Source organism: Sapajus apella, unplaced genomic scaffold, assembly GCF_009761245.1.
Source record: "Sapajus apella isolate SASKATOON/1434 unplaced genomic scaffold, GSC_monkey_1.0 scaffold40, whole genome shotgun sequence".
Classification (NCBI taxonomy): Eukaryota; Metazoa; Chordata; class Mammalia; order Primates; family Cebidae; genus Sapajus; species Sapajus apella.
In genome coordinates this window covers 12,976,909-12,989,190 of record NW_022436980.1, presented here as the reverse complement: position 1 = coordinate 12,989,190, position 12,282 = coordinate 12,976,909, and the positions used below count along the sequence as shown (strand labels likewise).

Genomic DNA, 12,282 nt, shown 5'->3' with positions numbered 1-12,282 from the left:
AATATTTTCTATTTTTAAGTCACTTTTGTCCCCCGGATTATCCTCAGAAAAGGCCAGAAATCTATCTAATGCTGTCGGGTCAACTGCTGTCCTCAAAGTGCTATCCTTGTTGTGAAAATCCATTTCTTTGGAGAGATAAAACAGATATGCCATCCTTTCCTTCACGATATTTAGGAGTCTAAAGTAAAATCTTTTCTCTGTTGCAGACCCTAGCTACTCTGCTGTTATTGGTTATAGTCTGTTTCTACTCACTGAATCTGAAGTTTATGCTTAGGGAGTCCCAGCCTTAATGGAGGCTTTGCCCAATACATTTCTAAGGAAAATCTCACTGGTTTAAATAGCCTAAAGAACAGGGCTGAGCACCAGTTAAATAAGTAAAGATGCAAGATGACATTTCTTGCGACTCAATTTGCTTATTCCACAGGAGGGAGGAGGGTGTAATTATTGAAAAATATACAATATTGTTTTATGAAACATTGTGAATTTAAAATATATCTATATTAATATTGTCTGTAGGTCCTTTCCAGTCTCAGAAAAAGAACTTATTCCACAAAATTGTCAGCAAATATAAGCACAAAAAGGAGAAGCCTAATGTTCCGGAAAAAGGTATTGGTGCCTTCCATCCTCCGTGAAGAGTTCTTGGTCACCTCCATTGTGATTCATCTTTGAGTAATGCTTCCATGCACTGCCTTTGCCTTGTCTTCCCCTGTGCTTGCTTCAATGCCATCAGCTCCTGACGCGGTGTTTTCATTCCTTCTGGTCTCTGCAGCTAAATGCAAATCTCCTTCACTTGGATTCCTATACAAATCCATATTTGTCTCTATTTTCAGAGCCCCGTGTGAATCCTAAAATTGCTTCTTCTCATCTGTATTTGGTGCGTTTTGCAACTGAGGCTTCTTGACCACTTAGCCATTTATTTTCTTTGATTAGTCTTGGTTTTCACATACTTAGCAGCCCTTCATACCATGACCACATTTTCCTACTTCATGAAATCTTACAGTTTCATATTCATGTGAAAGTGCCACCGTTTCTGTACTTCCTCTGACACTTGAGGATTCTTGTGGACCCTTTTCTCTACTCTTAAGTTGTAACCTGTCTTTTTTCCCCTTTTCGTTTGCCAGCCTCTTGTTCCCATCTCCTTCAGTCACGTGCCTGTTTTTTGAAAAGGCAGTAGACACTGATTGCACTCTGTCCCCTCTTTACTGGGAACGTCTGTCTCACTGGTATGATCTTAATGAGCCTTTAAACATCTTCAGGGCTCATCTTAAGATCTCTTTCTTCCCATAGTGTAGGACTCCTATTGTTCTTTCACATAGAAGATAAATCTTCCCATCTGGCTCAGTGCAGCCATGTATTCTGTAGGTCTGGCTTTCTTGAGCATCTCCCTGCATGCTAGTGTTGTGACTGCCCTAAACCACCTCATCTGGTGCCCATTTGCATCCTTCTTGCATGGCCAGATGTGAAGCATTCCGTGTTTCTTGAATGAGGCTTTCAATGCAGCTGTCTCCTGTATGTGGACATGTGTGCCTGTGTGTTCCTGTATGTAACCTTTTACTTAATTTGGGCTTTCTTTTCACTTCCACTTCAGCTTCTTGGTTTTGTTTTGTATATTGATATTATTATTTCCTCTGCTTCCAGTAAAGAAATGTGATTCATTAGGTGAAAATGTCAGCTTTTTTCATTCCTTTTTATTGATCTTCAGATTACTTCGATTAAAGTTGCAGAAATAATCCACCGCTATATTTCATAAAACACAAAAATTTTGTTTTCAATCCATTTTTTGTACAGCCTCATTATTTTAGCTGACAAATACCATTTTAAGAATTAAATAATTGAAATACATTTCAGCTTCATTTGTGTGATGTTTCAAGTTTGTGTACCGTCTTGTTTTTGTAGCATGGGTATCTACCAAGAGTGGAGTTTCACTTTTCTTTCCTTTCCTGTCGTTTTTAGGAAGTGGGGATAAATGGTCAAACAAGCAACTCTTCTTAGATGCCATTCACCCTACAGAAGGTAAGACAAGCAATGTTACTGTTTAATTGCAGACAGTCGAAGCTGGAAATGGCATAAGTTGTATAGGTTTTTTAAAGGTATAATTTCTATAGGTTCAACCAACAGCATTAGACTTATGTGTTAATAAGTAGGTTATTTTTATTTTTCACATCAAAACTGCTATTTGGGGTCAGGTGCAGTGGCTCACTCCAGCACTTTGGGAGGCTGAGGCAGGTGGATCATCTGAGGTCAGGAGTTCAAGACCAGCCTGACCATCATAGAAAAATCCCATTTCTACTAAAAATACAAAATTAGCCAGGTGTGGTGGCACATACCTATAATCCCAGCTACTCAGGAGGCTGAGGCAGGAGAATCGCTTTAACCCAGGAGGCAGAGCTTGCGGTGAGCCAAGATCATGCCATTGTACTCCAGCCTGGGCAACAGGAATAAAACTCCATCTCAAAAAAACAAAACAAAACAAAAAACTGCTATTTGGGGGACTCCTGCCAAGGGTCAGACAGTGTATCATGTGGTGTTTAATCTGTTAAAGGGCAGTTTGTAACCTTTAAATCGCATTAATCAGAGATTAGAATTTTTCACAGCTAAACATATTCAACATTGCAGTTCATGTTGCAGGCAGATGCTTATGCCTTGTGGGAGTTGGAATAAGAACCTGGTTGGCTGGGCATGGGCAGGCCTGCAGGTGTGACTTCTGACCTGGATGTTTTTCTAGCCCAGCCCCTAGTACCTCTAACTACATTAAAATAGAACACCCCAAGGCTTATGGGTAGCCCAGGAAAAATCTAATATTAACTAGTCATGTTATAAATCCTAGGTGCAGATTTGATTTTGAAATTTCTTGCAGCCATATTCATTTGTGACTTTAAGGTTAAATATTGAGCCCTTTGGTGAAGGCTAATTTCTGCAATGGTTAAGGTTAATGGTGCAATGGTTAATGGTTTCTGCCATCTCTTCTTTTTTCCTATTGATTCTCTTTTTTTCAATGCAGATATTTTTAAAGAGCTGACATTTTTGTAGGAGTCACTTCATTTGAAAACTAAAAGGGATTTTAGAGATCATCTGTTTCAACTCCTTTGATTCACTTATATCCAGAAATGGGAACTTAATGGCCTAGTCCACATGTTTTGACTTACAAATATGTTACCATTCCTTTACTGAAAATGAGAAAAAAATAAAATGCACAATTGGCTTAAGTCACTTATCCAAAATACTCATGTTTTTAAGTTAGCTCTCAAAAATGGTCAAGTTTGAGTTCATTTTAAACATAAATACTTTTTATTTAGGTAGACATAGGTCATATGAGCCACATTGGCTTCCATGTAATTTTACTTTTACAGAAAACACCAGCAATACATCTGTTAGCTCACTTGTTAACTCACATTCACAACCCCTATGGAATATCCTGCTTCAGTACTGGCAAAACAAAATACGAATTGTGCTGTTCACAGCATTAAATCCTAAGATCCTCAAATTGGTACATTAGCTCTTGTATATTTTAAAAATATATTCCATACAGTTTTGATCAATGTAAGGCACTGATGAACTATCAGAAGAGTTTGAAGGACATTTAGGACCACTTTACTCTTTACTTAAAATGATAGTGTTTTAAGTACTTTATTCTGTTTTGTTAAACACTGAAAACTCTACAGAGGTACCAGAGCAAGTGCGGTGTGGTAGAAAGAGCACTTACCTGGGTATTAGGAAATCTGGGTTCTAGTCTCAAATCTGCCGCTAATCAGCGTTTTTCAGTAGGACAAATTGTTTAACCTCACTAGAACTACGCTATACGTTTGTATTAAGTACATATATATTTTGTGTGATTGGAGATTGGGTGAATGATGAGATGTAGTAATATACAAACTGTAAATTCTATTTCCCCTCTAACACTTGGTAATGATTGTATTGCTCTGGTATTTTGAGTAAGTATTTTGTTACTAGAAGTATTATATTCCATAGCCCTAATTTTCTGCCTTTGGGGCAGAAACGTCACTTTTGAGTCTTATAGGCAGTCCCAAGCTTTAGTAAAAGTAGAGTTATTGTTGGTGTTACTAATGTATGTGAAACAAAACTTTTGGAGAATATGCACTGAAAAACGCATGTCCATTATTTAGTATAGGGTACAAACTCATTTGATGTGGGCAGGAAAAACAGGAATTGATTTGAGCATCAGAAATTACTGGTTATTCAAAGTTAACACTTTCAGTTTTTTATTTTCTTACTATCTCCAACATTTACTTGTTTGTGTAGTGACTATGTGCTTTGTGAATTTCCTAGGCCTTTAATCCTGTCTCTCATCTATGAGTATATCACTGCTTATTGAAACTTCACCTTGGAGAGGGTATAAATATATAAGGACAGAAAATATAACAATAATGTAGAATAATTTTAGCATGTGTAAGATTAAAATCCTGCTCAAATGTTAGACAGGAATTGTTTGTAGCTGATGTCTTTAATAGAAATGTTGAGTCAACTGATGCTTTACAACTATTCAGCTGTTTTGACTTCTAGTTCACAGTTTTCTCTATACCACCCTGTGTGTAGCTGCCTTGCAATCGTGTTTTCAAAATTTCAGAACTATTTAGGTGCTTTGTAATATATTTCAGTGCTAAATTTATAATCTCTCTTAAGCCCTGGGCTTTTAAAATTCAAAATTGTTAAACCACTTCCTGAAATTTTGGTATGTATCTATTAAAAAAATTGTCCACAGCCTAGAATTAAAGGTAGGATTTTCAAATAAACCAAGAACACCTACCTCCTACCTCTGCCCCTGTGTTTATCTTTCTACCAAGTTGTAGTGTCATATGCTCATGCTTAAGCTAGAAGTTTCTAATTGCAATAATAATGATGATAACTAATACTTCCTATCACTTTATAGTTTACAGGGGGCTTTTAGATAGATAGAAAGGTAGGTAGGTAGGTAGGTAGATAGATACATACATACATACATACATACATATTTTTAAAGACAGCATTCCCAGTGAATTAAGGAGGGTTTATCAGCCCCAAATACATGGTAAGAAACTAAATGCTGAGCAATACAAGCAGAAAGGAAAGAAATCATCTCTCCATTTAAGTACATCAGCTACTACATTTTCCGTTTTTCATATTTGTAGACTTTTAACCCTCTTTTGGTTCAGATGCTGAAAATATAAATGATATTTCACAAGAGGAAAAGAAAAAAAAAAAAAAAAACAACCCAAAACCTAGGACTAGGAAATCTCTGTTAAAATTTGTCTCTTTGCAGTTTATAAATCTAATTACAGGCAGGAAAACTCTGGTTTATGGTTAGACTTCACACATGATCCACAGTGCCCAGGCTAACTCGATCTCTTAAGCTTGAAATAGTTCCTGTGTAACTTCAGCAAAGTATCTCAGGATGTTGGATCAGGCTCATTTGCTTCTTTTTCCTGTGTTCTATTCAGCATCTGACTGCTGTTTCAGCTCATGAGAGAACTACCAAAGGCAATTAGATTTCAGATCTGGCTATAATAATTTCATTGCAAGTTTGAAACCCCAGTTGGAATGTGAATTCATGACTCTGGAGCACTCTAGTGGCCTCACGGGGTACAATACAAGAGCAATGCTGCTTTCCCAAAAAACTTACTCCACATTTTGGGATCAGAGTTTGGAAAACAAGACAGTCTCTTATTGCTGCATTCCTGATGTGGCTCCAGGAGTGAGCTTGCATTATCACTCTCAGATGATACGCTTCAAGTGTGTTATGGTTATTGTTTGAGCGTAAAAACTAGCCCTGTGGACTTGTTCTGCAGTGCTCGGGTAGTTTTGTGTGCTCAGTTAAAAGCCGGAAAAGAAATAAGTAATTTGTTTTGGACCGACAAAGCCTTTCTTTTCTTACATTTCCATTAGGCTGGGGGCTGTCAGGAGGAACTAGCTTGCTGTCTTTGTACTCAGCCTTTGTGCTCATTTCCCTCTCAGAACTTTTTTCATCTCATATCCCTCACCACCAAGCTTTTGTTTGCTCTGCCAGTGTCACTGGACTCAGATCTACTGTTTTGACCCAGAAAACTACTTCTTGGACTCAGCCTCATCTGCCTTCCCTAATTCTTCTGTTTTAGGGGCAGGGTCTCCCTAAGGGCTGATCCTGAAAGCTGTCCTCAGTCTAAACCACCGAACAAGACAGCATGTTCTGGGGTTAACCCTTGGGTCAGAACATGAGTCTGGACCCTTATCCTCTTCCAAACTCTAGCAAGGTCACATTGCATACCTTTATCAAATGTGCATCACCTGCAGGGCCCATCATTGGATCTTGATCTAACAGTAGGTTTAGAGGAGACTCTGGTTAATTGGCATTACCTTCTTTTGGAGAACTTACAACTTACGACATAATCTCTCCCTCTCTCTCTTTTTTTTTTTTTTTTTTTTGGCCTCTTCCACTTGGTCTGCAGTCTGATTCACTCCTTTAATTTCTTCCAAAATACTGACCCTTGGGACTTGAGTATTGCTGGTCTGCTTTGGGCCCCCAGGCTCTTTGCCTGCTGGTTTCTGAGCTATCCCCAGTTGCACTCTGGTTTTAGGCGGGAGCTGTACCTCCATTTGTAATCAACCCCTTTGCAACTGTGCCTTATGCTTCTTCCTGTGTTTTTACCAATTCATCTGGAACAAACTAGAAAACGAACAACCATTAAATAGAAATGAGACCGTTTGAAGGCTCAGGAAGCAAACAAAAACAGTGCTAGTCAAGGGAGTACTGTTCCCCAGCCTGTGACTCTGGAGCTGACTAGAGGCTTGTTGTTGCTGCTGCTGCTGCTGCTGCTGTTGCCCCTGGCCAGATCCCTGACTGTAGCCTATTAGCAAAATCTGACATTATTTTAGGGCTAGATGGCTCCTTTAGAGTTAATATTTAGTCCAACCTCCATCTCTGAAGAAACAGAGGCCCATGGTCCTGCAGTTAGTAAATTTAAAAGTCAGGAGTAGAATTCTGGTCTCTCTGTGACTGTTACTTCCATGACCCCATGGTCTCTGTGTAAAAAGCAAGTCATCTTTCCCACCCGACTTGGCCTTTTTCTGGTATCCAGGCCTTTTCTTTTACCTTCTTGGTTCCTTCCACAATCAGTTCTGATGCAGCATATGATACACCTTTCCATCTTTGAAACCCCACTGTATACCCTGATTTCTACATGTTCTGTACTTTTCTGGGAAGGGGAAGTAGACAAGGGAAGAGGTTAGTGTTCTTCCTGGAGTGTAAACTCACTGCATCCACAATGTAGTGATTCTGTTGGAGTGGTGAACAAGACTCCTTCTGTAATCAGAGGGACAGCTGATGGATCTGGATAAGACATTGGAAATCTTGAAGGCTGCGAATGTCCTATAGATGTTATTTAATTCTCATTGTACATTCAGATTTTGGGCTTCTTTATACTTAAAGGAGGCTTTGAATTTTAAGGCTAAATTAGAATCATGCAACTTCTTTGGGGTTTTTCTAACCAAATTATTTTTTATTTTGCTGGAAGCTTTTATTGAAGTTTAAACTAAAAAAAAAAAAAAAGTCCTAAAATATGTACCACCACTGTCCTGTGTTAAGCTAAATATCAAAGTATAAATATTCTAAGACTAAGTATAATAACTGAGAGTAAATTAGTCCACCATTGAGGTAGACCTATTTGACCCGGGAATAGATCTGCAATTTAAAAGGAATATTTTTCTGACTTTTGACTACTTACTTGAAAAGGTGTTTGGGAGCATTGCCAAGCAGTTTTTTTAAATAACTGTTATCTTAAGCCTGTCTCCACACAGCCATCTGTTATGCAATATTGAGGTAAGGCCAAACCACAAATGATGGTGTGATTTCTGCTTTACATACTTTCTTTTGATGTAATTGAAATTATTTCCCACTTGTTTTGGAATGTGACGCCTGGAATCAGCCCCTCTTTTCAAACATCTTTTAAAGACAAGGTGCCATGATTTCCAGGACAAAAAAAAAAATCTTATTTATTCATAGCCCTTCTTTCTTGATGATGTACCTGAATCCATTAAGGACACAGATTAAAAATTTTAAATGAGGCCTGTGCAAGTGTTTATACCAACAAGTTCATTTTTTCACACCCTGAGCTATTCTTGCTCTAGTTTTCTTCCTCTTATTTTAGCTTTTTTCTAATTATTTTATATATATATATATATACACACACACACATATATATATATATGGCTTTATTACCAATAGATATCTTCAGATATGCCTCCTCTGGATTTAGTTTATTTAGGGCTTGTCATGCTGACATTAGTTTTCAGACCCACATCCTCCTCATCTTCGTCAAAAGTGATTTGATTTCTATGCCTATCCTAAGAAATTGGATAGTTAAAAATTAGGAAAATGCTTCTTTTCTCTGCTAATAAGCCCTTGGGTCACTGAAATTTTTTCTAAGTCCCAATTATAAAACTCAACTATGTTATACTTCTAAACACTTACTAAACTCACATCTACACATTCTTGTCTTACTTTTACGTTAAAGTCGGGAGGGGGTAAAGTCCTAAGAAAATGAGTATATAAGAAAAGACAGAAGCATCCATATTCTGTGTAAACCAGAAAAGTCTGTGGTACAAGTGTCTTCCTTGCTCTTGACAGAGTGACTCAGGATACAGGAGTGTGCTATCAAATGATTTAGTGGGGTTACAATGAGGATACCTAAAACTAGCCTCTCCACAAGCCAGGCTGACATATGGGACTTCATTAAATTGTCTTACTAAGTGCATTCCTTGTTTTAGAATCCAGTGAATGAAAGAGTTTCTTTCCTTTGCATGCTGGCTTCACCAGTGTTTCTCCTATCCTTACTGCACTGTCAATATACATGAAAGAAAGTCAGGCCTCAATTTCTTTTCTGATCAGTTCAACCTGGTGCTTGGAAGCATTTCCCAACCATAAATATAAAGTTAAGAAGCCCATCTTTAATTTTAGTGTCCTCTGAAGAAAAGAATTTTTTTTTTCCATCCTTTCTAGGCCATTTGGCCAAAGGGATCTCAGATAGGGACCCTGATTACAAATAGGACATGGGGCCTTTTAGGACATAATATACTCATATTTGCCTAAATGATCGTCCCCACCAATGTGCAACATCCAGACTTAGAAAATGTAAAAGAGAGGGGATATCTTAATTCACTGCATTTAATTTATCAAAGCAAATATCAATTAGCAGTAAACAAGTTATGGGCAATGTTTTGTTTTTTCTGTCAGTACTTGGAAAACTCTAAATGTAAATTCTCCATTCAGATGGGTCAGAAATTTAGACATGTTTCCTTCTGAGAGCAATGTTGGTGCTTTCTGCTTTTGTGTGTAACTATGCATGGTATTTCCTATTTCAGCCATATTTTCAGAAGACAAAAACACCACGGAGCCTGTTCATAAGGTTAAAAATATTCCATCCATTTTCAACACTCCAGAGCCAACAACAACACAAGAACCTTTGGTGGGCAGCCAAAAGAGAAAAGCAAGGAAAACCAAGATCACACACCTTGTCAGGACAGCAGATGGCCGGGTATCACCAGCAGGAGGTACTTTGGGTAAGAAGAGCGAGCTTTAGCAAGAGGTGTCCAATCTTTTGGCTTCCCTGGGCCACACTGGAAGAAGAGTTGTCTTAGGCCACACATAAGATACACTAACAATAGCCAATGAGCTAAACCTCCCCCCGCCAAACACACACACACACAATCTCAGAAAGTTTATGAATTTGTGTTGGGCTGCATTCAAAGCTGTCCTGGGGCACGTGCAGCCTGTGGGCTGTAGGTTGGACAAGCTTGCTTTAGACAGAGATAACCAGAGCAAGTAGATGACCACCATGTCAGCAAATGACTGTAAGCAACTGTGGTTCCTCACTGAAAAATGAGTCTATTCTGTAGCTTTCTACAGACCCCCAAACATGTTTTATTCCATGTTTAAAATCATAGCTATTTTTCCAAGAGCATGTCTGAATTCGTTTTTAGGACTGTCATCTTTATCTTTCTCAACATGCACAAAAACAATCCTAAGTAAATTCCAGGAGATCCTAGACTTTTAAAGATACTAGATGAATCATTATTTGACCATCTGCTATTCAGGTCACTACAAGCCAGACTACCAGGCATTCAAACCAGTAGATAAGGTTTAAAATGCATCCAGCACTTCCTGTATTAGGGGTTCAGACCATGTAGGGAGCCTGAGAATGCTTCTGGATTTCTTGAGTTCTTCATTTTCAGTCATAGCCTGTGGTCTGTTTGCTGTTCCTTGTAGCCTTTTTCCTTTTTAGCAGTGGAAATGACCTGAGGAGCCCAAGGCAAGGGGTGTGGCCAGTGAGTGACACTGAGATCCCCGCTCCTCAAATCTTGGAGTGCTATACCAGCTAAGTACTAGTGGCCTTGGCTGTTCTGTTGCCTTTCTGCCTCTCAGCACCTCCAGAATTTTATTTATGTGATTTGGGTTAATCTAGGTGTTAATAGAGGTAAATTGTTTGCTTAAAGGACAGTTCATGAATTTTGTTTACTTTTTTGTGTGTTTTGAATGTATAGATTGTTAGAGACATAGAACATATTCAAGGCCCTGATTTTGCCCTGTCATATAAGAGATAAAATTCAAAGAGGTGGCATTTTTTGTCTGAGTACATTCAATAAAGTAGAAGTAGAATGAGGACTAAAACCTAGATGTCCTGATGTTTAGCCCGGCAGGCCCCTCCTTCCTTTTTCCATCCAATCTGAATTCTGTGACTTTCATTTTGTAGATTGTCGTATCCTCATTCATTTTCACTTGGAGGAGGAGTAAAAAAATACAGGAAAACACTCCCTTTTACATAGAAAAGCACCACACCACTTTTGTGTCCTAATGGATAATATTTAAAGCTTTTAACAGTCATTTTCTATATTTACAATTTTTTTAAACTATGGTAAAAATTCTCCCTTCTCTATAATGGCTACATAATAAAGTATACTCATTTGTAGCAGGTATACTTGCATAGCATTTCATCCACCTCTTTGTAAATACCAGAGGGCTCTTTGTCTTCTCTCCAATAGGTCTTTGGAACAAACTAACAACTCGGGCTCCCATTAGAACTGGTTAATGTGATCACAGCATACCCAGTGTCCAAGTTGCCATAGTAGGGCATGCTACAACTTCATGAGAAATGTTTAGTCTGTTGGGTTTTTAAGGGCTCTTTTACAGCATCTACAGGACCCTGTGCAGAAGTCCCTTGAGTTTTATTTTAGCCAAGGCTCATTTTTCCTTCTTGCTTGAAGAGTGACCCATTCTTTGACCTCAGATAAAACACAGCTTCTCTTCAGCTCAGCCTCAGGGCACAGTGCTGTCCATAGTTGTAATTGAGCTTAATAAAAGAGCTTTGTTACAGGGGAGAAGACATTCTATAAAAGCCTTAATAGTCAATGGATAGCAAAAGTGAACAGTAGAGAACGTTAGCTCTTTTCACGTTGACTGGCACAGCAGTTTCTGGGTCTCTTCTCTGGAGAGAACAGAGTGATCCTCTCCTGATGGATTCCCCTTTTGTTACAGATGACAAACCAAAGGAACAACTGCAGAGGAATCTCCCTAAAGCAACTGAGACAGACTGCAGTGACGAGTGCTCACACAACACCGAGGTCGCGGAGACCCGGAGCAGTACTCCAGAAATGCCTGCCGTGTCTGCATTCTTTAGCCTCGCTGCACTGGCTGAAGTGGCAGCCATGGAAAATGTGCACAGGTTAGTGGCGGAACGTGGAAGGAGGAAGCAACGTGGAAATCAGATCAACCTCTCTGATGTGATTTGTAACATTTTTTTATAGGGCATCGGGGTTCAAACTTGGTTCAAGAGCACTATTGGTTATATGAGGTATTACAGAAATGTGTATGCTAATTAGCAGTATGGGAAAATACCAGGAAATATCGTCAGACGAGTATTTTATTTTGAATATGTTATCCTGTGGCTAAACTGCATTTCCATAAAAAGCCTGAGAGCAGGGAAGCAGTATTATCTGACCACTGAGCGTGAGCTTTGGATCTCATTGCAGACTGAGGTTTGAGTCCTAGCTCTATCACCTGCAAACCAAAAGATCTCGAGCAAGATTAACTTCTCCACCCTCGGTTTTTTCCTCTAAAAAAACATGGGCAGGAGGCAGTCATTTCATAGAGATGTTATGTGGATAACTCTAGCATCCCAGTGCTGGCGTGTGGAACACCCGCAGTGGTGGTGGTGTTGGTGCCATCACCAGCCATCAGAAGACAGTGCAGTTCAGGGAAAAGAGCATCTTGTTATCTCACTCATGAAAGCCAGAGGCCTGGATTTTTCTTCAACTCTT

At 38.9% G+C, this 12,282-nt stretch overlaps 1 protein-coding gene across 16 annotated transcripts in view; it reads left to right on the top strand.

Moving 5' to 3' along the window:
• BBX (BBX high mobility group box domain containing) overlaps positions 1 to 12,282 on the top strand; it is a 276,803-nt gene that overhangs the window by 254,915 nt on the left and 9,606 nt on the right. For 11 of the 16 annotated variants that reach the window (XM_032299188.1, XM_032299198.1, XM_032299195.1 and 8 more), the window contains 4 exons: positions 517 to 606; positions 1,954 to 2,013; positions 9,331 to 9,528; positions 11,501 to 11,687. In XM_032299188.1, the coding sequence (XP_032155079.1) occupies positions 517 to 606; positions 1,954 to 2,013; positions 9,331 to 9,528; positions 11,501 to 11,687 (535 nt within the window). The remainder of the gene's footprint in view (positions 1 to 516; positions 607 to 1,953; positions 2,014 to 9,330; positions 9,529 to 11,500; positions 11,688 to 12,282) is intronic. The other 5 variants (XM_032299201.1, XM_032299200.1, XM_032299204.1 and 2 more) reach the window with 5 other exon arrangements.